The sequence below is a fragment of the Saimiri boliviensis genome, chromosome 6 (genome assembly GCF_048565385.1).
Source record: "Saimiri boliviensis isolate mSaiBol1 chromosome 6, mSaiBol1.pri, whole genome shotgun sequence".
NCBI lineage: Eukaryota > Metazoa > Chordata > Mammalia > Primates > Cebidae > Saimiri > Saimiri boliviensis.
The window spans coordinates 30681060-30704633 of record NC_133454.1 but is presented as its reverse complement, the minus strand read 5'-3'; the positions used below and the strand labels follow the sequence as shown (position 1 = coordinate 30704633).

General features: G+C 47.6%; 2 protein-coding genes across 4 annotated transcripts in view; one reads left to right on the top strand and one right to left on the bottom strand.

Moving 5' to 3' along the window:
* The window catches only part of LOC104650443 (apolipophorins-like), a 183447-nt gene extending 175804 nt beyond the window's left edge, over positions 1-7643 (top strand). Inside the window, exons 18-29 of the mRNA XM_074400437.1 lie at positions 1306-1403; positions 1803-1910; positions 2114-2266; positions 2773-2860; positions 3940-4056; positions 4182-4267; positions 5143-5203; positions 5502-5707; positions 5836-6013; positions 6491-6600; positions 6806-6922; positions 7057-7643. Of these exons, the coding sequence (XP_074256538.1) occupies positions 4026-4056; positions 4182-4267; positions 5143-5203; positions 5502-5707; positions 5836-6013; positions 6491-6600; positions 6806-6922; positions 7057-7179 (912 nt within the window). The 5' untranslated portion in view covers positions 1306-1403; positions 1803-1910; positions 2114-2266; positions 2773-2860; positions 3940-4025 and the 3' untranslated portion in view covers positions 7180-7643. The remainder of the gene's footprint in view (positions 1-1305; positions 1404-1802; positions 1911-2113; positions 2267-2772; positions 2861-3939; positions 4057-4181; positions 4268-5142; positions 5204-5501; positions 5708-5835; positions 6014-6490; positions 6601-6805; positions 6923-7056) is intronic.
* Positions 1-23574, bottom strand: part of LOC141584808 (phospholipid phosphatase 2-like) — a 122476-nt gene that overhangs the window by 8325 nt on the left and 90577 nt on the right. For all 3 annotated transcript variants that reach the window (XM_074400440.1, XM_074400439.1, XM_074400438.1), the window contains one exon: positions 9264-11955. In XM_074400440.1, the coding sequence (XP_074256541.1) occupies positions 11861-11955 (95 nt within the window). In that variant the 3' untranslated portion in view covers positions 9264-11860. The remainder of the gene's footprint in view (positions 1-9263; positions 11956-23574) is intronic.

Sequence of the window (23574 nt, the reverse complement as noted above, 5' to 3'; positions counted from 1 at the left end):
GATCTCTTGCCCTTGTGATCCACTGGCCTCAGCCTCCGAAAGTGCTGGGATTATAGGTGTGAGCCATGGTGCCTGACCCAACCTTCTTTTTTTCATGGGCTTCTGTCTTATTCTTACAAGGTCTCCAAGCTAATATTCCTTATGCCTTCTGCCTCAGTTTCTTCAGTCTTCTGCCTGCTTTCTTTTGAGCGTACAGCCTTGTTTCTGTGACGCTTACTGCCACAGGGTCTCTTTCTGGTTCCACGATGAGCTCTTTGTGGCCGCATGGTCATTAAATGCTCACAGCGGCTGCCTTGACTGTCCTCCTGGCAGGACTAGGAACTTCTGGCCTCTCCACCATCTGGGGCTAAGTAAGACCGTGCCCCATGCCAGGGTAGGTGTCCCTCTAACTGGCTATTGAATGCCCCCTCTATATCCTCTCTGCTGTGCCAGAGTCCCATGGCCACCCACAGGGCAGTGAATTTGAAAGAGTGCTCCATGACTCGGCCCACTGTGCTGTTCACAGCTGTCATTGACTACAGTGAGAGAAAGCAGGAAGGTCGGCACAGGGAAGGGGGCCAGGGCGGAGTCCAGGGGGAACCAGGGCCAGCACCCAGTGTCCTCTCCCAGTCCAGCGCCTTCACATGGGAGGCACTTGGCTGTCCCAGCACTATGTCACCCAGGATATTTAGTGGGGCTGCCTAATTGGCAGGTGCTGCTTGGCTCAGAGCACACTGTCAGACTCCTAGGAGGCAAGCAGGGGTTCAGCATAAACCCCATTTGTGCAAACAGTTCAGGTGCAGAGAGCCTCGTATCACTTCTAGGAGTGGGGGAAACCCTCCCCCAATCCAAGTGCCCAGACAACTTGTAAGCAGGCCATGCAGAGGCGGCTCGGGTTTACTGTAACAACTCACCTGCAATCTTCAGTGCCTTCTACTCTATTTCTTTTCCCCCACTTCCCCCACCATTTTAATCCCAGGAACAGGCCCTATCTCCTCCAGACCTGGGCTGGGCCTCTGAGCTCCCCAGAGGCCTCATGGTGGGTGGTGGCTGCCTTTTGCAGGGCCCCTGGCCACACTGAAGAACGCCTTCCTGGAAGTGATGCTGCAGCCCCTGGAGGAGGTGTGGCAGGAGTAGGCAGAGGAGGCCATGTGGTGGCTACAGGCCTGGGTTTCTGGGATGCCAGTCAACCGGGGTCCCAGGCCCATTAGGGTGGCCCGAGGGGCCGTGAAAGACACCCTGGAGCTGGAGACTGAGGGCAAGGATGGGGCGTGGCTGGCAGTTGAGGACAACAGAGACAGCTCTCTCTGTCCCCTCCCTCTCCAGGTGACCCATTCGATGCTGTCCGGGGCTGAGGCCACATTCTCACGGGCACTGAAGAGGCTCTGCAAGCCCCTGCTGGACCTGTATGATCTCATAACCAGGTAATGCAGGGTTGGGAGTGGCGCATCCGGCCTTCCTGCCACGTATCGGGTGCAATGCTGAATGCGCCGACACGCTCTGACTCACTGACTCCTCTGACTGCCCCATTTCACAGGAGAGAAAGCTGGGGTCTTCCTTACTCCACGGAGACCTCACGAGCATGGTCCCAGTGCAGGCAGGATTTTAGGAGCTGCTGCAGAGGGCCACAGTGGGCCAGGCGGACCCCTGCCCTCAGGAAGCTCAGTTTTACTCAGAGACAGACACGAAGCATGAGAAATCTACAGCAGGGTATGCACCGCTCCCTGCAGAGAGCCTGAGAGTCACCTCTTAAGCAGGCCGTTCTTCTCTGTCACATTTCCTTGCTTTTGTTTTGTAATTTTTTTTTTTTTTTTTTTTTTTAGATGGAGTCTCACTCTGTCTCAGTGGTGTGATCTCAGCTCATTGCAGCCTCTGCCACCTATGTTCAAGTGATTCTCCTGCCTCAACCCTCTGAGTTGCTGGGATTACAGGTGTGTGCACTACTATACCTGGCTAATTTTTTGCATTTTTAGTAGAGACAGGGTTTTGCCACTCCAGGCTGGTGTCAAACTCCTGACCTTCAGTGATGCAACTCCTTTGGTCTTCCAAAGTGTTGGGACTACAGGCATGAGCCACCACTCCTGGCCTGTTTTGTAATCTTTTACAAACACATAAAAGCCCTTCTTTCTTGCAGGCTGTGCAGAAGATGACCACAGGCTGGGTGTGGCCCACTGCCCATCATTTACCACTAGTGAGCCATACATTAGGTGGCAAATGCTAGAGAAGGGACATTGTTGAGATGGTGGGCAGAGGAACCTATGGTGTGGCCATGGCCAGCGTTGAGAAGGTACAGTTTGAGCAAGAGCCATGAGGCCAGTGTGGGAACAGAGCTGCAGGTGGGGGCACCACTGCACAGAGGCCTGGGAGAGAGATGTGCCTGGCCTGTTTTTGAGATGGAGTCTCGTACTCTGTCACCCTGGCTGGAGTGCTGTGGTGTGATCTCAGCTCACTGCAACCTCTGTCAAATTCAAGTGATTCTCCTGCCTCAGCCTCCCAAGTAGCTGGGATTACAAGCATTCATCACCATACCTGGCTAATTTTTGTGTTTTTAGTAGAGACGGGGTTTCACTATATTTGCCAGGCTGGTCTCAGAATCCTGGGCTCCAGAGACTCGGTGCTGGGATTACAGGCATGAGCCACCTTGCCTGGCCTGTATGAATAGCAAGGTGGTGGGGCTGATGTAACTGGGAGGGACTGGGAGGTCCCAAGGCTGGGGTGGTGAGGGGAGGACTCTGGCTTCTGCTCTGACCTAGGAAGGATGTAACACAAATGTCTGCTCCTGCCATCTTGCAGTCAGAATGTAGGCTGAGGAAGGGAAGAGCTCCCAGGGCGGGGCGTTGGCTTGGTTGAAGAATCGCCTGTCTGGTTATTCGCCTACCTGGTGAGTGGGATCTGGTGGGAATGCCAAACAAATGGATTCAACTGGCAGTGAGGGTGTTGAAGCTGTTTCCTGCCCACAGCTGCAGGGCCTCTGAGCTCCCTAAAAGGTAAGTGAGGCTACCTGTCCCTCCCGCTCACTGGCCCATCAACAACAGAATGTGCAATGTTCCTCTTCCCACTCCGCCCCCACCTGAGCCAAGATCTTCCTAATCATTCAGATCTCACAGGCTTGAGCCTGCTCTACATATTAAGCAAGTTCCAGTCCTCCGCTCAGCTGTAGAAACTTCCTAGACCTGTTGGTCGGGCACACTGGTTCATGCCTGTAATCTCAGCACTTTGGGCAGATCACTTGAGGTCGGGAATTCCAGCCAGCCTGGCCAACATGGTGAAACCCTGACTCTACTAAAAATTCAAAAATTAGCCAGGCATGGCAGTGAGTGCATGTAGTTCCAGCTACTCTGGAGGCTGGGACAGGGGAATCACTTAAACCCAGGTGGCAGAGGTCACACAGGTAGTCGAGATCGTACCACTATACCCGAGTTTGGGAAACAGAATGAGATTCTGTCTCAAAAACCAAAACAATTTCCTACACCTTCCAGCTCCTGTCCTTGGCATCCCCACACACAGGCCCTATGCTGCCCAAGACCCGGGGGGCAGATCAGACATGACATCAGACATCAGTGTCCTCAAAATAGGGCAGCTTGTTTCTGTCCAAGCCTCAGCCATCACCTCTACTGTCAGGCCAGCATCTGTCCTCCTCCACCTCATTATGGGATTTCCTAGGACAAGGACAGCCCCGAGAGGCAACCCAATGCTCTCCACGGCAGGGCTCTTCCTGTGGACCTGTGAGCTCCCCCTCTGCAGCCAAAAGGAGCAAGGCTCGGCTAGGCATAGTGACTTGTCCTGTGTGTCCCCTCTAGGAACTACTTAGTGGTGGTGACACTGCCAATGCTGCCTCGGGTGGGGGGGCGGGGATGAGCCCCTGGACATGGCCTGGGTGACCAGCTACCTGGTGGTGTAGAAGCTGCTGCAGCCACTCTGAGAGGTGTCCAGGGCCAACATGCTCTCGTGTTCTACCAGCTCAGATGCCGCCTGCTGCATGATCTCTGAGAGTTTGAGTCCTGCCTCGAGCTGTGCCATCTTCCTCCCTGGGAGCCCCCTGCCCCATGGGCACAGCAGCAGACCATGCAGGGGCAGGTACTGTGGGAGCACATGGAAGCCTACAGAGGCTTGTGGCATCACAGTGCCAGGCCCAGATCTTCTTGGACTTCCCAAGGTCTTATGGGACTAGAGCTGAGGCTTCACATCCTGCTTTTCTCCAGATTATAAGGCCTGGCCCAGCAGTGCAGCCAAGGGTGGTGCTGGGATGACCGGCTCTGGGCTGCTGGGGAGCTTGCATGTGGCTCAGGTGAGTCTGCTAACCTCTGTGGACTCGGCTTTCTCCGCTGTGAAATGCAGGTAATCACGTGGCTCACTCACGTGGGTAACGGGCATGTACAGTTCTTAACGCACGAGGGAGCCCCTCATGTCCATGGGCAGCCAAGGTACCCAGGCTTGACAAGGAGCGGTTTATCTGTGTGGGACTCACAGGGAGGCCTACGGCTCCCTAGAAGCATGGGTGTAGTCAGGTCTAAGCAGCACACTGATTTTTTAGAAAACAACCTGGTCTTGAAGTTCTGTGTGTGTCACCATGGGCTGCTCTGTGCCCTCAGTTCTGACAGCTGACCACGGTGCTGGTAGTGCCTCCCTTGGGATGCTGACCCTGGCCAACAGGTGTCTGGCTGTGCACGATGGATGGTGCTTTCCCGCCATGGGTACGAGCACCCCCAAGGCACGGCTCAGGGGCCATGCTGGCTCGACTGGTCACACTTGCTCCTTCACAGGCCAGGTCAGCAGGACACTGCTGTCATGTTTGAGGGAGCCATTGGCCATCCACTTAAACAGTCAATGCTTTTCTCTCCGTGGCCTCCCCCACCCCCACCCCCACCCCCACCAGTAGCTTCCTTGAGATTAAATGGATGACTGGTATGATTTTTTTTGAGACTAGATCTCACTCTGTTGTCATGGTTGGAGTGCAGTGGTGCGATCTCGGCTCCCTACACCCTTGACCTCCTGGGTTCAAGTGATCCTCCTGCGTCAGCCCCGCCAAGTGCTGGGATGGCTTAGCGCCTCGATGCCTGGCCAATGTGTGAAATTTAAGTGCACCGTTCAGTGGCTTCTAGTTTATTCAGAGCGGTGCATGCCTCACCACAATCGATTTTATAACGTTTTTATCATCCGCAGCTGCCAGCCTGCCTGCTGTGTCCAAGGCTGTGCCTGCTGTGGACATCTGATGTAAACAGAGGTATGACTGTGGCCTCTGAGCCAGGCTTTATTACTTAGCACAGCAGTTTTGTAGCGGTTCTGGGGACTCCATTCCTTCTTAGGGCTGAATTGGTTCATAGCCCTTCAGCTCATGTCATCCTGAAGCAGGTGAGGGATCGCTGGGCCGCTGGCTGCTGCACAAGGAGAGGGGGACTCTTGGCCTCAGGGCAGACTAAGCTGGGGCTCTAGGCAGTGGGGTGCCCGGCAGGCATTGGGCTCCCACTGTGGTGGGTGGAGCTGGCTCCACTCACTCTGCCTTTGGGGCTGCTTCTCCCCAGACCATGCCCTGGTTGCCCGAGCCCAGCATGTGGTAACTTTTGACAGCCAGGTGTGGGACCTCAGCACCCAGTGTGGCAGCATCCTGCTGGCCCAAGACTTTGCTCACAACACATTCTCCCTGATGCTGAGTCAGACAGGCTCGGGGCTTACCACCCTGATTGTGGAGCTGAACCACGTGACCCTCATCTTCTACCCCAGCCTGCAGGTGAGGAGGAGAGGCCCGAGCTTCCCCCGGAGACCTGTGCCTGTGGCAGGTTGCCTGGGGAGATGGCCCTTTCAAACTTGTCCCCTGGCTGTGGGTCAGCCCTCCTGCCTACCCCCTCTGGTCCACAGGCCTACAGGCTGTACAACTCCTCGCTGCCAGGGGAGAGCTGTCCAGACCTCCAGCCGCTTCTTGCCATGAAAAGGAGGGACGTCCCCAGGATTGAGCTGGCCAGTGAGGATGGGGTCTCCATCTCCTGTGACGTGCCCACCGGCCTCTGCAGCCTGACTCTGGGCCTGTGGCACCACGGTGAGTCTGGGCCCTGGCGGGGTTGGCCCCACCACCGAGATCCTTTTCGGGATGCACCATTCTCAGCTTCCAGCATGACAGGTCCCCGGGCTGTAGGCAGCTACTGTGGTTGAGATGATGGCACTGAAGTCCAGGGCTTTCTGCCCCCACCCCTGGGATATGTGGCTCCAAGGTGGATTGGCCTTTCTGGGGTCCCTCTGCCAAGGAACATAAAGGGTGGGCCTGGATTCTGGCCACTCGAGCTGAGGCCATGGGGAGGGGACGGGGGCGGGGGGAGACACATGCTGTCCTTAGACCCTGTGCTTTCTCTCCTGCCTTTGATGAGGGTATGGAGCCAGAGCCCTGCTCTGGGAGACTGGGGTGGAGGTGGCAGGATTCTACCACTTCTCAGTGTGCCTCAGGTTTGTCTCTCATACAGGTCCCCAGGGGGAGGATCATGGGCTCTCAGGACCTCCTCAGCTTCCCTCCTCCCCACAGGCATATCTGCTGGCCTTCTGGGCACCAACGACAATAAAGCAGGCAATGAGCTGATGTTGCCGGACAGCTCTGTGGCCTGCAGCGTGGAGGAGATCAGCCTGGCCTGGCAGGTGAGCAGGTGCACCTGCCCTTCCTCCCTCTGGGTGAGGCTCTTGAGGGCTGCTGGCTGCAGAGTCCCAGGAGAGGCAGGTGCCCTGCTGGCTCTGCAGAGGTCTTTGCAGACCCAGGGTTGGGGGAGTCTCCTGCTGAGGCCGATGTAGGTGGGGGAGCCACATGGTCCAGTGGGAGGCCTACATCTTGTGTCTGTCCCGCCAGGTGGTTGGTGACTGTAGGGCCGCCCAGATGACTCAGCCAACCTGCCCAGGACAGAGCCCCACCTGCCCAGCCTTCTTCCAGGGCCCCGGCTCCAGCTTGGGGAACTGCTTCTGGGTGGTGAGTGTGAGCCTGGGCCCTGGGACACAGAAAGCCCCTTCCCCAGTCTACCCTGGGGAGTGGCATGGAGGAGGGGCCTGAGATAGAGTGGGTGGGTGGCCCTGATTTCAGGTGGACCCTGCACCATTCCTCAGCCTGTGTGTGCAGGACCCCTGTGGCATTGGGGAGCTCCAGCTTGCCTGCACTCTGGGGACTGCCTACATCCACCTGTATGCCTGCAGCTTCATGTCCCCGACCCTTCCTCCACAGTGCGGTAAGCTGCCCAGCTGGCTGGCACTCTGTCCCCGCCCCCCACCGTCTGCCTTCCAGCTGGAGGGAAAACCCATGTCTCTCTCTTGCCAGGGAGGACAAATAATTGGCATTCAAGGAGCTAAGAGTAGAAACAAAACATTTGCAGCCCGACACAGCTTGGATGTGTGTCCCCTCCAAATCTCATGTTTGTTAGAGGGGGTACCTCCCTCATGGATGGCTTAGCACCCTCTGTTTGGTGAAGCATGACTTCTTGCTCTATTACTTCCCATAAGAGCAGTTTGTTTATAAAGAGCCTGGCCCCTCCTCTCTCTCTTTGCACCCCCTGCTGTTTCTGCCATGATCATAAGCTTCCCGAGGCCTCACCAGAAGCCAAGCAGATGCCGGTGCTGTGCTTCTACAGCCTGTAGCACTGTGAGTTAATTAATTATATCTTTTATTTATGAACCATCCAGGCTGGAGTGTAGAGGCACAATTTTGCCTCATGTCAACTTCCCCCTCCCAGGTTCAAGCAACACTCCTACCTCAGCCTCCCAAAAATACAGTCAGGTATTTTTGTAGAGATGGTGTTTTGCCGTGTTGGCCAGGCTGGTCATGACTTCCTGACCTCTGGTGATCCACCTGCCTCGGCCTCCCAAAGTGCTGGGATGACAGGTGTGAGCCACCATGCCCAGCCTCACTAGGAATTTGAATGTACACTCCCATTTAGAGAAAATGCTCAGCCCCTGTTTTTCCTCTGCTCTCATAGTGCAAAAATCATCATCAACACAGAAGATGACTTCTGTGAGCAAATGTGTGGGGGTTTGTCCCCACTACCAGGGTGGACCTCTAATTCAGTTCTAACAGTAGCTACCTTGAGATTCTCTAGCCCATGCTGCATATGATTGCTACAGCCAAAGCCCCACTAAAAGGGCACAGAGAGAGGTCAGTATCAACAAGAGGAGTGGAAAATATGACAAAGGGAGGATGAAATGAGAGGATCCAACACGTCTCAAAGAAATTCCAGGCCGGCTGTGGTGGCTCATCCCTGTAATCCTAGCACTTGGAAGGCCAAGATGAGTGGATCACCTAAGGTCAGGAGTTTGAGACCAACCTGGCCAACATGGTGAAAACCCATCTCTACTAAAAATACAAAAATTAGCCAGGAATGGTGGTATGTGCCTTTAATTCCAGCTACTTGGGAGGCGGAGGCAGGAGAAATGCTTGAACCCAGAAGGTGGAGGTGGCAGTGAGCCAAGATCTTGCCACTGCACTCCAGGCTGGTGACAGAATGAGAGTCTCTCAATAAAAATTCCAGAATGAAAATAGAGACAGGACCCAGGACCCTTTAGAGTCAGGAGGCACAATCCCCAATGCAATAAATCCATCCATACCTAGACCCATCCAAACACAATTGCAGAAAAGACAAAGAAGAGGTCCTAAAAGCTACTGAGGAGGGTGGAAAGAAGAACATGTTGACAATTGCTTTCCCACCCGCAGCAACAGAAGACAGTGGAGTAAGAGAAAGCAAGCATAAGGTTAGAGATGATCCCCAGCTCAACTATTACTGAATGAAATAACCTCTCCGCACCGATCTGTCTAGAGATCTCTTTACCACAAACGGACACTTTCTCAAGGGACACATCCCCATGTTCATTTACGTACATCTGTGTCTGCTCTCCTGCTACAGTGGCAGAGTATCTGCAAGGGAGACCACATCTTTGCTCTCTGAAAGACTCTATTAGGAAGATGGAGAGACAAGCTACAGGTTGGGAAAAAATCAATTGGTGGTTTACAAACCACCAATCAGACCAAGGACTCATCTATCTCCAGAGACTCATCTCCAGAATGCATAAAGACCTCAAAGCTCAAAAGTAGGCCAGGTACAGTGGCTTACGCTTGTATTTCTAGCACGCTTGGAGGCTGAGGTGAGATGGCTTGAACCCGGGAGGTCAAGGCTACAGTGAGCCATGATTACACTCCTGCACTCCTGGCTGCATGACAGAGTGAGGCCTTGTCTCACAAAACAAAACCTCCAAAGTGAAAAATGGGAAATAATGCATGAACAATATTTTCACTCCCAATCACAGAGAAACAAAGTAGTGCTACACACCTGAGCTCCGGTGAGTTCCGGCACAGGTTGGTGAGTTGCAGGGACTCTGCAGCATAAAGCGTTAGTTGCACATCCAAATGGCCAGGTTGTTATTTCAGCATCCACTGATGAGTGCATTATAAAAAGCACTGTCCTAGTGCCCAAAAGGTGGTGGCTGATAAGAAAAAAGTGAGGCTCAGGGGCAGGAATCAAGGTCACGGCCTACCAACCAGATCCTCTCGGGAAGCAGCATTCGACTCATGAAGTGCCAAGACAGCAGGAGATGGTGTCGCTCCGGTGGAAGCTTGGACAATCTGGAATCAAGCAGAAGCACTCCTTGTTCTGACCATGTCAATACAAAACCGTCAGCTACTACAGCGATGAACAGAACATCTGGGACGACAGGCAACTCAGAAGATTTAGAGCCACAGGGTAACAATGGAGTCTTATCTGCAGTTAAGGTCCTCTGTATTCCTGCTAGGGTTTATTTTTTTGAGACGGACTCTTGCTCTCTCACTCAGGCTGAAGTGCAGTGGAGCAATCTCAGCTCACTGCAACCTTCTCCTCCCGGGTTCCAGCAATTCTCCTACCTCAGCCTCCTGAGGAGCTGGGATTACAGCCATGTGCCACCACGTCCCGCTAATTTTTTTGTGTTTTTAGTGGAGACAGGGTTGCACCATGTTGGCCAGGATGGTCTCAAACGTCGGACCTCATGATCCATCTGCCTTGGCCTCCCAATGTGCTGGGATTACAGGTGGGAGCCACCGTGTCTGGCCAACTTTACTTGTTTTAAATCAAGGGCTAAATTCTTCCCCTCTCTTGGACACCGGTGAAGTATTTAAGAAAAGCAGTCACCAATTACAGTTAACATTTGAAGGACAAATTTAAAGGTGGTTATAAGTCACAAAATAAAGGTGTCTTATGAACTCTCATAAGAAAAAAAGAATATTAAGACACTTTTTGCTATCTTTTTGGGATAGGGTCTTGCTCTGTCCTCCAGGCTGGAGTACAGTGGTGCAGCCTCCCAAGTAGTTGGGATTACAGGCGTCCACCACCATGTTTTTGTCTTTTTAGCAGAGACGGGGTTTCACCATGTTGGCCAGGCTGGTCTCAAACTTCTGAGCTCATGTGATCCTTCCACCTATCACCTGACCAGAGAAATTAAGACATTCTCAGATAAACAAAAACTGAGACAGTTCATTACATTGGGACCTGTCGGGCAAGAAATGCTAAAGGGAGTTCTTCAAGTCAAAACAAAAAGATGCTAGGTGGACATTTGAAGCCACATATAAAGACCTGTATTATTGAAATTTTGATTCACATCTCTGATTTTAATTATTTTACTGGATTTAAAAGAGGCGTAACCATAAGCCTATGTTAAATATGTAATTTATTTTAAAAAATTAGGCATGGTGGCGTGCACCTGTAGTCTCGGCTATGGAGGATCACTTCAGTCCAGGGGCTTCAGGTTACAATAAGCTATGACAGTGACACTGCACTCCAGCCTGGGTGACAGAGTGAGACCCTCTCTCTAAAATATAGATATACTTTGTAATGAAAACATAGGACGGGGTAGAGCTGTCGAGGAGTTGAATATTTGGTATGTGATTGAACTTACTAGTTTAAAATCAATTGCCATATCTTCAGGATGTATTACGTAATCCTCATGGTAATTACAAAGAAAATATCTATAGAATGTACACAAAAGGAAGTAAGAAGGGATTCTAAGTGTATCACGCAAAGAAAAAAATTAAACACAAAGGCAGGCAGAAGGAAGGAAATGAGAAAGAAAACAAACCATAAGCCATGCAGAAAACAATCCACAGAGTGGCACCTAAAAGCCCCGTAAATGGTGTGCTGGAGTCCTCCCAGAACAACTGCTCACCTTAGTCCCTGGCTGTGGGCCTCATGGCACAGTCACCCACCAGGCTATTGAGTTTCATCAGATGATAATCTTTAAAAGTGCAAATTATTTCCACAATCTAAAGACAGTAAGAGACTTACACATAGGATGACAAAAAAGATACTCCATGGAAATGGTTTAACTGAGAAAAGGAGGGAGGAGCTAGATTAATCTCAGACTAAGTAGACTTAAGGTCAGAAGCTGTTGTGAGAGATAACAACAGTCCATTCACCAAAAAGATGCAACAGTTATAAAGGTATGTGCAACACACCTCAGAGCTCCTAAATATATGACTAAAACACTGACAGAATGAAAGAAGAAACAGTTCTATGAAACTTGTAGGAAACTTCAACACCTCGCTTTTTTTTTTTTTTTTTTTCCAGACAGAATCTTGATTTCCCAGGCTGGAGTGCAGCTGCAACCTCCCGAATTCAAGTGATTCTCGTGCCTCAGCCTCAGAGTAGCTGGGATTACAGGTGTATGCTACCATGCCCAGCTATTTTTAGTACAGACAGGGATTCACCACATTGGCCAGGCTGATCTTGAACTCCTGACCTCAAGCGATCCACCCACCTTGGCCTCCCAAAGTGCTGGGATTACAGGCATGAGCCTCTGTGCCTGGCCCAATAATTGACTTTCAATAATGGATACAACACCCAGACAGAGGATAAAGAAGGAAACAGAGAGCTTGAATGATACTACAGACAAATTGGACCTACCAGACACACACAGATGAGTTCACCCAAGAGCAGAATACACATTCTTCAAAGTACATGTGGAACGTTCTCTGGGAAAGGTCATACATTAGGCCTGAAAGCAAGATTTAATACATTTTAAAGGACTGAATTCATAACAGCAGAATGAAAACTGGAATATTCACAAATCTATGGGAACTCGACAACAACTATGAATCAAAGAAAAAAAGGAAAATTATAAAGTATTTTGAGACAAAACAATGTATCAAATCTGTGGGATGCAGCAAAAGCAGTGCTATGAGGGAAATTTATAGCTGTACATGCTTACATTAAAAAAAAAAAAAAAAAGAAAGCTGGCTCTAGGTAGTGGCTCACATCTGTAATCCCAGCACTCTGGGAGGCCGAGACAGTCAGATAACCTGATGTCAGGAGTTCAAGACCAGCCTGGCTAACATGGGCACCCCATCTTTACTAAAATCATAAAATTAGCCAGGGGTGGTGGCAAGCACCTGTAATCTCAGCTACTTGGGAGGCTGAGGCAGGAGAATCATTTGAACCCATGAGGAGGAGGTTGCAGTGAGCCAAGATTGTACCACTACACTCCAGCTTGGGAGAGACAGCTAGACTCCATTTCCGCCCCCCCCCCACACACACAAAAGCAGCAGTAGCCAGGCATAGTGACACTGTTCTATAATCCCATCTACTTGGAAGGCTGAGGCCAGGAGATTGCTTGAACCCAGAAGTTTGAGACTAACTCAGCAAGTGGCAAGACCCTCTCTCAAATAAAAGAAAAAGGAAAAAGCTCTCAAACCGCAATCCTAACTTTATTCCTTAAGTTTTTAGGAAGAGAAGAACAGCCTAAACCCAAAGTAGGACAAGGAAGGAAATACTTAAGGTTAGAACAGAAATAAATGAAATAGAAGATGAATCAGTGACCAAAAACTTGACAAGAAAGTACAAGAACAGATGGCTTCATGGGTGACTTGTACCAAACATTTACAGAATCAATACCAATCCTGCTCATCTTCTTCCAAATTACGGAGGAAAGAATACCTCCAAACTCATTCTGTGAGGCCAGCATTACTGATACCAAAGACAGACAAAGCAGAAGAAGAAAACACACCACAATTCCTGATCAATACAGATGCAAAAGTGCTCAAGAAATTACTAATGAGAATTCAACAGCATCATAGAAAGATTACATAACATGATCAAATAAGATGTATTCCTGGAATGGAAAGGTGGTTACCATATAAACATTAGGGTAAGACACCACATTAACAGAATGAAGGAAAGAAAACACATGATAATTTGTTTCAATTAGTGCAGGAAAAGCAGTTAATGAAGTTTAATATCCTTTCATGATTAAAAACATACTGACTAGAAATTAAAACAACCTCAACCTAATAAAAGTCATATGAACAACCTCCAGCTAGTATCATTCTCACTGATGAGAGACAACGTTTTCCAAGAGGAGGAATAAAAATAGTGATGCCTGCTTTCATAATACTGGAAATCCTAGCCAGAGCTACTAAGAAAGAAAGAAAAAAGAAAAGGCATCAAAACTGGAAAGGAAGAAGTGAAATTTTCTCTATTAACAAATGACATGAACTTCTTTGTAGAAAATCCTGAAGGCTGCACAAAATAAACTGTTAGAACTAATAATTTGTTCAAGATTCAGAATTATGAAATCAACACACAGGAGTCAGTTGCATTTCTACACACTAACAGTCGATGATCCAAGAAGGAAATTAAGAAAACAGTTCCTGCTGGCTTGGTTGTGGAAGCCTAGTCCCAGCTACTTGGGAGGCTGAGGTAGGAAAATCCCTTGAGCCTGGGAGGTCAATTCTGTCAGTTTTTATAACGATTATGCCTGTGAATAGCCAACGTACCCTAGCCTGGGCAACATAGTGAGATACTATCTTAAAAAAAAAAAAAGTCAGTTTACAATAGCATGAAAAAGAATAAAACAGGAATAAACTCAAGCAGGAGGCAAAGACTTTGGAAGGATTTTGAGTTCCAGAGACCGGTTGTGTAACAAATGTAAAGGCATCTTGTACTTATGTATTATAAGGCTTAGTTTCCTTAAGATGTCAATATGACTCAAAGTGATCTACAGGTTTAGTTTAATTGCTCTCAAAATCTCAGTGACTTTTTTTCTTCAATTATAGAAAAATCCATCCTTATAAATTGTGTAAAGTTTATATACAATTTCAAGAGATCCCAAATGGCCAAAGCAATCTTGAAAAAGTAACAAAGTTGGAAGGCTTTTATTTCTCAATTTCAAAATGTATTATTAAAAGCTACAGTGGGCTGGGCATGGTGGCTCAAGCCTGTAATCCCAGCACTTTGGGAGGCCAAGGTGGGCAGATCACAAGATCAAGCGATCAAGACCATCCTGGCCAAGATGATGAAACCTCATCTCTACTAAAAATACAAAAATTAGCCAGGTGTGGTGGCACACGCCTGTGGTCCCAGCTACTCAGGAGGCTGAGGCAGAAGAATCCCTTGAACCCAGGAGGCAGAGGTTGCAGTGAGCCGAGATTGCGCCACTGCACTCCAGCCTGGTGACAGAGCAAGACTCTCTCTCAGAAAAAGAAAAAAAAAGAAAGCAAGTTACAGTGGTCAAAAGTGTGGTATGACAGTAAAGACATACAGAGAGACCAGTGGAATGGAATACAGAGTGCAAAAGAAAACCCTTACACATATGGTCAAATGAGTTCAATAAAGATGCCAAGATTTTTCAATCAGGGAAGGAATAGTCTTTCAACAAATGGTGTGGGAAAACTAGATATCCACATGCAAAACAATGAAGTTAAAGCCTTACCTTATATCATGTTATAAAAAAAAAAAAAAAAAAAAAAAAAAAAAACCTTAATAATGAATCAAAGACCCAAGTGTAAGATCTGAAGCTGTACAATTCTTGCTTTTTTGAGACAGAGTCTCACTCTGACACTGAGGCTGGAGTGCAGTGGCGTGATCTTGGCTAACTGCAACCTCCAGCTCCCGGGTTCAAGCAGTTCTCTGCCTCAGCCTGCCAAGTAGCTGGGATTACAGGTGCCCATCACCACACCTAGATAATTTTTGTATTTTTAGTAGAGACAGGGCATCTTGGTCAGACTGGTCTTGAACACCTGACCTCATGATTCACCCCCTTTGGCCTCCCAATGTGCTGGGATTATAGGTGGGAGCCACTGTTCCCAGCTGACAACTCTTAAAACATAGAAGGAGAGCTTCCTTTGGCAATGATTTCTTGCATATGACACCAAAGGCCCAAACAACAAAAGGAAAAGTAGACAAATTGGATTGCTTCAAAGAATACTATTAACAGAGTAAAAAGGCAACCTGCAGAATGATAGGACAGAGGTGCAAATTACGTGTGACTGAGTTCCCATCTAGAATAGATAAATCACTCTCACAATGCAACAACAAAACCCAACTAAGGCAGTTCAAAGATGCGCAAAGGATGTGAATAGACAGTCCACCAAATAAGAGATGCAAATGGCCATTCAGCACATAAAAAGATGCTCACCATTACTATTAGGGAAACAAACCAAAACCATGGGGAGAGGCTGGGCATGGTGGCTCACGCCTGTAATCCCAGCACTCTGAAAGGCTGAGGTGGGCAGATCACTTGAGGTCAGGAGTTTGAGACAAGCCTGGCAGACATAGTAACACCACGTCTCTACTAAAAATATAAAAATTAGCTGGGTGTGGTGCCATGTGCCTGAAGTCCCAGATGCTCAGGAGGCTGAGGCAGGAGATCTTGAACCTGGGAGGTGGAGGTTGCAGTGAGCCAAGATTGCACCACTGCACTGTAGCCTGGGTGACAGAGCGAGACTCCACCTCAAAAAAAGAAACATAAGAAGACCTACATGGAGAGGCCACCTCAGACTCATTAAGATTACCGTAATCCATACAGAAAATAAAGTGTTAGCGAGGATGCTGAGTGGTTGGCAGCCTTGCGTACTCTTACTGGGAGTTTAAAATGGAACTGTAGCTATGGAAAACAGTGTTTAAACTTTTCATCAAAAAGTTAAAAACAGGCCAGGCGTGGTGGCACACACTTGTAATCCCAGCACGTTGCGAGGCCGGGGCAGGAGGCTAGGAGTTGAGGCCAGGAACTCAAGACCAGTCTGGCCAACATGATGAAACGCATCTCTAATAAAAACACGAAAACTCACCAGGCGTGGTGGTGTAGGCCTGTAATCCCAGCTACTCGGGAGGCTGAGGGGTAAGAATCACTTGAACCCAGGAGGCAGAGGTTGCAGAGAGCTGAGATTGCACCACTGCATTCCACCCTGGGTGACAGAGTGAGAGACTGTCTCAAAACAGAGGATTACCATATAATCCAGCATTTCCACTTCTGGGTATGTACCCCCTGCAATTCAAAGGGCTGCACACATTTATACACTGATGTTCATAGCAGCGTTGTTGAGAGCAAATTCTGACATGTGTGAGAAATCATATTGTTTGCTGAGAAATCCTATTGAGATCAGCAGCAAGAAATATCAAGTCAGCCCCCCAAAGCGGAAAACTGCCCCCAAAGCAGCAAACGGCTCAAAGCATTATAAAACAGCATCCAATATAATTATGTCTCACGCCAGATGAATGAGTTCTTTGAACACAGGATGTGTGACCCTTTCCTTTGTTCCCTCGTAAAAAGCATTTTCTAGTTCATCTTTAACCTATAGTAAACACACACTAGCTGCCTGGTTAGTTTACCTTTAACCAATGAAAGAACACAGAGCATCTGCTTGTAAAACTTGTCACTGGAAAGTCAAGAATAAATACATAGGTCAGAGTCTGGTCTGGACTCTCAGCTGGAAATGCTGTGAAACCCCTGGTGCTCCACTCTGAACCCACCTTTTGCTATCTCTGTGTCTGTTTCTTAATTCCTTCAGTGCCGCATGACTGGGGGTCTCCAAGGCTGAGCTGGCCTCAGCACAGCGTTATTCATAGGAGCTGCAAGATAGCAGCAACGCAAGTGCCCACCAATGGATAAACAAATGTGCTCTCTCCATACAGTCAAACATTATTCAGCCTTAAAAAGGAAATTCTGACGCATGCTAGCACACAGATGAACCTTGAGGATGTTATGCAAAGTGAAATAAGCCAGTCACAAAAAGAGAAATACTGTATGATTCCACTTATGGGAAGGATCTAGAGTAATCAGATTCACAGAGACAGAAAGTAGAGTGGTGGCAGCCAGAAGCTGGGATAGCCAGTAATGGCTTATTGAATGGGGACAGAGTTTCAGTTCAGCAGGATTTAGTGAGTTTCAGAGTTTGGATGCACAAAAATATGAATGTACTTACACTGGTGTACTTTAAATGGTTGTGGTAGATTTTTTGTGTTTTACCACATTGAAAATTTTTGACATTGGAAATGTGTATTTATTGAGCACCTCCATGCTGGGCATGATGATAGGATTATGGACACTGTAGTTATAAAAAAACACTCTTAGGGAGGTACAATTCTAAGTGTAAACACTAGCACAGACAGACAATAATAGATACAGACCTACAGGACTCATATAGTAGACTTATTAGACAGAGATCATAGATTTTAGCAGGGAACCAGAAATTATTAAAATTACTAATCACTAAATTTATAGTTTAGTAATTTAGGCAATCAGCTAATTTACTAATTACTGAAAATTACATGCTGAAAAAGAACCAGAATGTAGTAGAAAGAGATGGCAGAAAAGGCCACCTAAAACTCATCTTTTAGACATTGCTCTTAGCAAATGAGGGATAGAAGGGCACTTCCTGGCCAGGCGTGGTGGCTCATGCCTGTAGTCCCAGCCACTCAGGAGGCTGAGGCAGGGGAGCCACTTGAACCCAGCAGGCAGAGGTTGCAGGGAGCTGATACTGTGCCACTGCACTCCAGCCTGGGCAACAGAGCGAGACTCCATCTCAAAAAAAATAAATAGCAGGATGCGATGGCTCACACCCGTAATCTCAGCACTTTGGGAAGCCAAAGTGGGTGGATCACTTGAGGACAAGAGTTGGAAACCAGCCTGGCCATACCCTGTCTCTAATAAAGTTAGAAAAATTAGCTGGGTGTGGTGGCAGGCATCTGTAATCTCAGCTGCTCAGGAGGCTGAGGCAGAATTGCCTGATCCCGGAGACAGAGGTTGCAGTGAGCCACTGCACTCCAGCCTGGGTGACAGGGTGAGACTCCATCTCAAAAAAATTAAATCAATCCCATCTTTTAAACAGTTCTCCTAGCAGATGAGGGATACAAGAGCGCTTCCTTACCGTGGTAGCTCTGAGTGTCCAGTCTGTGCCCTTGACCACCACACCTAATGGGGAAACAGTAGAGCAGCCTCCACTGCAAGCTGTACTGAAGATCCCACCCACACAGTGAGAGTTCCCTTTAGCCTGCACTTTGGGTTGCATGCATGCCGAGCTCTCAATGCATCATGTGCTAAGCTTCCACCCTCCCCTGGGCTGGGAAGTATGTCTTGATCTTCTTTCTCCAGGGTGCTGGTGGCAGAGGCTGACATGGAGTGAGTGCTCCATAGACGCTTGTTCAGTTTTCTAGGAACTCAGCAAGCTGGGCCTAACACCACTGCCTGCAAAGGCCTGGCAGGTGTAGGGACTCATTGACCCCTGCCTGCTGCTCTTACAGAAAGAGGAGAGAAAAATGGGTGGGAGTGGATGGAGAGTTGTCCTTTTAGTAATGAGGGCCAGGAGCTGTAACAGGGGCCCCAACATAATTGATCTCAGGAAACAGCAGGGGCCCCTCTCCTCTGGGGCCCATCACCTGGCCTTACTTCTCTTCTCAATTCTTTTCAGATTGAGATTTCATCTAAGCCAGCACTAGGCTGCCAAAGACTTCAAACTCCTTCACCTTCTACTCTAATTCCAGCTCCCTGACAAGGGCAAGATTCTTGCCTGGGACAGAATAAGCAGCATGGAATGCCAGGAAACTCAAAATCACACGTTCTTCAAATGCAGGGAAGAAGGGCTGTTTGCCATTGTGCTCAAAATACTTCTGAGGACATGAAACTCTCCCACCGGCCTGGGTAATTCTCCCCTTTCCACTGTAATCCAAGAGACAGCATGGCCAGCGAGTCTCAGCGCTGCAGAGAGAGCTCTACCGGCTCCTGTTCATGCCCAAGATATTTATTAACTTATTCAACAGCCATGTGGGAAGCACTGCTTCAGAACGCTGACTGTGCTCAGGGGGACACAAAGTCAGGTTCTCAGCTGCCTGGTCCTGGCTTTCCCTGCCTGACCCAGGGGTCTCCTGAGGCAGGAGCTTTTATGAGGGGAACTGATAGCTCTTCAGAAGCCTGATAGAGAACTGCGATCTGGGGTAGACACACAAGGACTGAAGGCTTTCAAGGGCCTCTGTTTCGGTAGGGGCACCTGTGAACTAAGGCTCCCAGGCTAGAGCATTCAAAGGTTTTCTACTTTCTTTTGGAACATAACTTTTCCTTTGAGTTTTCAACTGAAGAATAAACCTACCAGAATCCAAGAATGTGTATCTGGATTGCTGGGGCTGATCAACTCAGGAGATGGGGAGATGTGGGCATTTATGTAATCTTCTCACCGATAGGGGGAGCCCTCTTTAGGCTGAGCATTTGGTAGTAGATTGCAGGGTCCAGATTCCAGAGCAAAGGGCCAGGTGTCAGCCACAGGGACTGAGGCAAGCTGAAGGCCAGTTGCCAGACTTGGCTGTCCCTGGCCTCCACACCCATGAATCCCGGTGCACAGCAGGTGCTAGATGAAGTTCAGAAGAAAGAACTCCAGGGTAAATGGGAATGAGCAGGTTGGTCCTTCACATTCCCATTCTGGAGGAAAGAGAAGGGAGGGTGGCTGGGATCTGAGTGTTTGCTATGGTTACAGCCTGAAGACCCCGGAGCCCAGGCACTGCTCCAAGTGCCTTGAAAGATGTTTGATCTTAAGCCTTACAATAGTCCAAGGAGGAATGGATGATCTCCTTAATGAGGGAAGAAACAAAGGCTCAGAGAGTTGAGGGGAATCCCCAAAGTTAATATAACCTACAAATGGCCAGGACGGTGCTGATGCGGGCCTGTCCGCCTCCCAATGCTGTCCAAGCTCAATCACACCCCCACCACTTCTGCTTTTGTGGTAATAGCCTTACACCACATATTCTACCAGTTACTTTATGAAAGAAAGTCAAGTAAACTTTAGCCATATCCCAAGCCATAATAGGTAGCTCCTGTTCAAAATACCCTGTAAATCAGGTCATGCAAGATCAGAAATGCACTCACAACTGTCACAGGTGCTGTGCTGGCCACTGTTTTGGGGAACTCAGCCTAGGAATATGAGTGAAGAGATAACTCACAAAGAAAAGCAAATCACTGGCGTGCAGGGGGCCCTGAGCAATTCAGAGTCAGATACAACTAGGGTGTGCAGCCACCTGACCTGCTGGTTTCCCAATATGCTTAGTGGATCCATGATGTGAGGTCCACAAAGGAAATGCAGAAGCCTTCCCTTCCTGCCTCCCACACTGTGGGTCAAGTATTTACCAAAAACACAGCAGTGGACTGGACACCAGCAGAGATACAAAGAGGGAAAAGCAGTTTTCCCTTCACAAGGCAGGTTGGACAACATCAATATTTTGCAGTTTGGAGGTACGGACGGAGTGTGTGTGCATGCCCAGAATTTAAAGACAAACAGATGGGAGAGGGAATGATTCCAGTAGAAAGACAAATAAATATTCATATCGACAATGTACACTGAATTGCAGCCTAGACAACATAGCAAGTCTCTGTCTCTACAAAAAATTTAAAAATTAGCCAGGCATGGTGGCACATGCCTGTAGAGTCAGCTACCCAGGAGGCTGAGGTGGGAGGATCACTTCAGCCCAGGAGTTTAAAATTACAATAATGTGTGGTCACATCGCTGCACCAGCCTGGGCATCAGAGCAAGGCCGTATCTTTAAAACAAAACAAGATAAGACATTTACATAAAAATCAATGTATGAAAATCCCAAATAATATATTAGCAAATAAACCCCATTGGGGCTTTTTAAAAAACTTACCTAAACCAAGAGAAACTTGTATAGTGTGAAAAGGATGGCTCAAAATTAAAACATCTTCCCATTTCATTTATATTAGTATGTTGAAAATCATAATCACCATAGATGTTCAAAAGACATTTGACTACAAAATTTATAAAAGAAACTTATCAGATTAGAAAGAAGGATACTTCCTTAAATTACACACAACAAAAAAAATTACACCCAGATACACACCCATCAAGGCAAAGCCCAGCATCATTCGTAAGGGATGGAATCAATAGAAGCTTCCATCAACCTTTGGAATGAAAGAATGCTCTCTGTTACCACTATTATTTTGGAGGCCCGAGCTGATGCAACCAGGCAAGGAGCAAAGTAAGACATTAAAGAAAAAAGCAGAAGGTGAAATAGTTATATTTACTCTGAAAAATAAATATAACTACTTAAGAAAATAAGAGAGGACAGAAACAGATATAAAAACATTTCATGCTCATGGTCAGGAGGAATCGATATTGTGAAAATGGCCATACTGCCCACAATAATTTACATAGTCAATGCTATCCCCATAAGCTACCAATGACTTTCTTCACAGAATTGGAAAATAAACACCTTAAGCTTTATACAGAACCAAAAGAGAACCTACATAGCCAAGACAATCCTAAGCACACAATTATGGAGACATCATACTACCTGACTTCAAACGGTACTACAAGGCCACAGTAATAAAAACACCGTGGTACTGGTACCAAAACAGATCTGTAGACCAACGGGACAGAACAGAGGCCTTGAAAGTAACACCACACAGCTACAACTGTCTGATCTTTGACAAACCTGACAAAAACAAGCCATGGGGAAAGGATACCCTAGGTAACAAATGGTGTTGGAAAACTGGCTAGCCACATGCAGAAAGCTGAAACTGGATCCCTTCCTTGCACCTTATATAAAAATCAACTCTGGATGGATTCAAGATTTAAACATAAGACCTAACACCGTAAAAAACCTAGGCAGTACCATTCAGGACATAAGCATAGGCAAGGACTTCATGACTAAAACAGCAAAAGCAATGGCAACAGAAGCCAAAACAGACAAATGAGATCTAAAACTTAAGAACTTCTGCACAGCAAAAGAAATTAGCATTAGAGTGAACTGGCAACCAAAAGAATGGGCAAAAAATTTTGTGACAGAGATGAAGAGACACTTTTCAAAAGAAGACATTCATGCAGCCAACAAACATGAAAAAAAAGCTCATCATCACTGATAACTAGAGAAATTCATATCAAAACCACTTTGAGGTACCATCTCATGCCAATTAGAATGGCAATCATTAAAAAATCTGGAGACAACAGATGCTGGAGACAATGTGGAGAAACAGGAATGCTTTTACACTGCTGTTGAGAGTGTAAATTGTTCAACCATTGTGGAAGACAGTGTGGTGATTCCTTCAGGATCTAGACATAGGAATATCGTTTGACCCAGGAATCCCATTATTGGATATGTACCCAAAGGATTATAACACTTTCAATTATAAAGACACGTGTACACGTCTGTTTACTGTGGCACTGTTTACAATAGCAAAGACTGAACTAACCCAAATGCCCATCATAGATAGACTGGACAAGGAAAATATGTCACATATACACCATGGAATACTGTGAAGCCATAAAAGATAACTTCATATTCTTTACTGGAACATGGATGAAGCTGAAAACCATCATTCTCAGCAAACTGACACAAGAACAGAAAGCCCAACATTGCATGTTCTCACTCATAAGTGGGTGTTGAATAATGACAACACACAGACACAGGTGGGGGAACATCACACACTGGGGCCCAGGGGCTGAGGGGCTAGGGGAGGAATAGCAGGGTGTGGGCGAATTGGGGAGGGATAGCATTAGGAGAAGTACCTAATGTAGATGACGGGGCAATGGATGAAGTAACAACCACCATGGCATGTGTATACCTATTGAACAAGCCTACATGATCTGCACATGTATTGCAGAACTTACAATAATTGTTTCTAAAATGTAAGTGGATGGTGAACAATGAGACCACATGGACATAGGGAGGGGAACATCCCACACTGGGGCTTGTGGGTGGTGGGGGAGGGGTGGGGAGGAACAGGCAGGGGTGGGGGGATTGGGAAGGGATAACACGAGAAATACCTAGTGTAGTTGATGGGAGGATCAGATGCAGCAAAGCACCAAGACGTGTGGATACCTATGTAACAAAAATGCACGTTCTGCACATGTACCCCGGAAATTAAAGTGTAATAATAGTATTTCTTTCTCTTCTACCTTCGTGGAGAAGTTTTCTTGGTTTGGGGGAGATTTCGTTTTCAATTATGTGTCTCTAACACCTCCCAGTCTCAGTGAGAATGTTAAACATATATACATATATACATATATATGCATATGTATATGTATATATATATTTATATATATGTATATATTTATATATATGTATATATGTATATAAACATCTTCTAAGTTAATACTTTATCTCTTCATCTGTATTAGTCCAATTTGCATTGCTGTAATAAACGGATACCTGAGGCTGGGTAATTTATAGGGAAATGAGGGTGATTAGACTCATGGTTGTGCAGACTGTCCAAGAAGCATGGCACCAGCATCTACTTCTTGTGAGACCTCAGGGAGCTTACAACCATGGCAGAAGGCAAAGGGGAGCTGGCACCTAACATAGTGAGAGAGGAAGCAAGAGAGAGACGAGGGCAGTATCA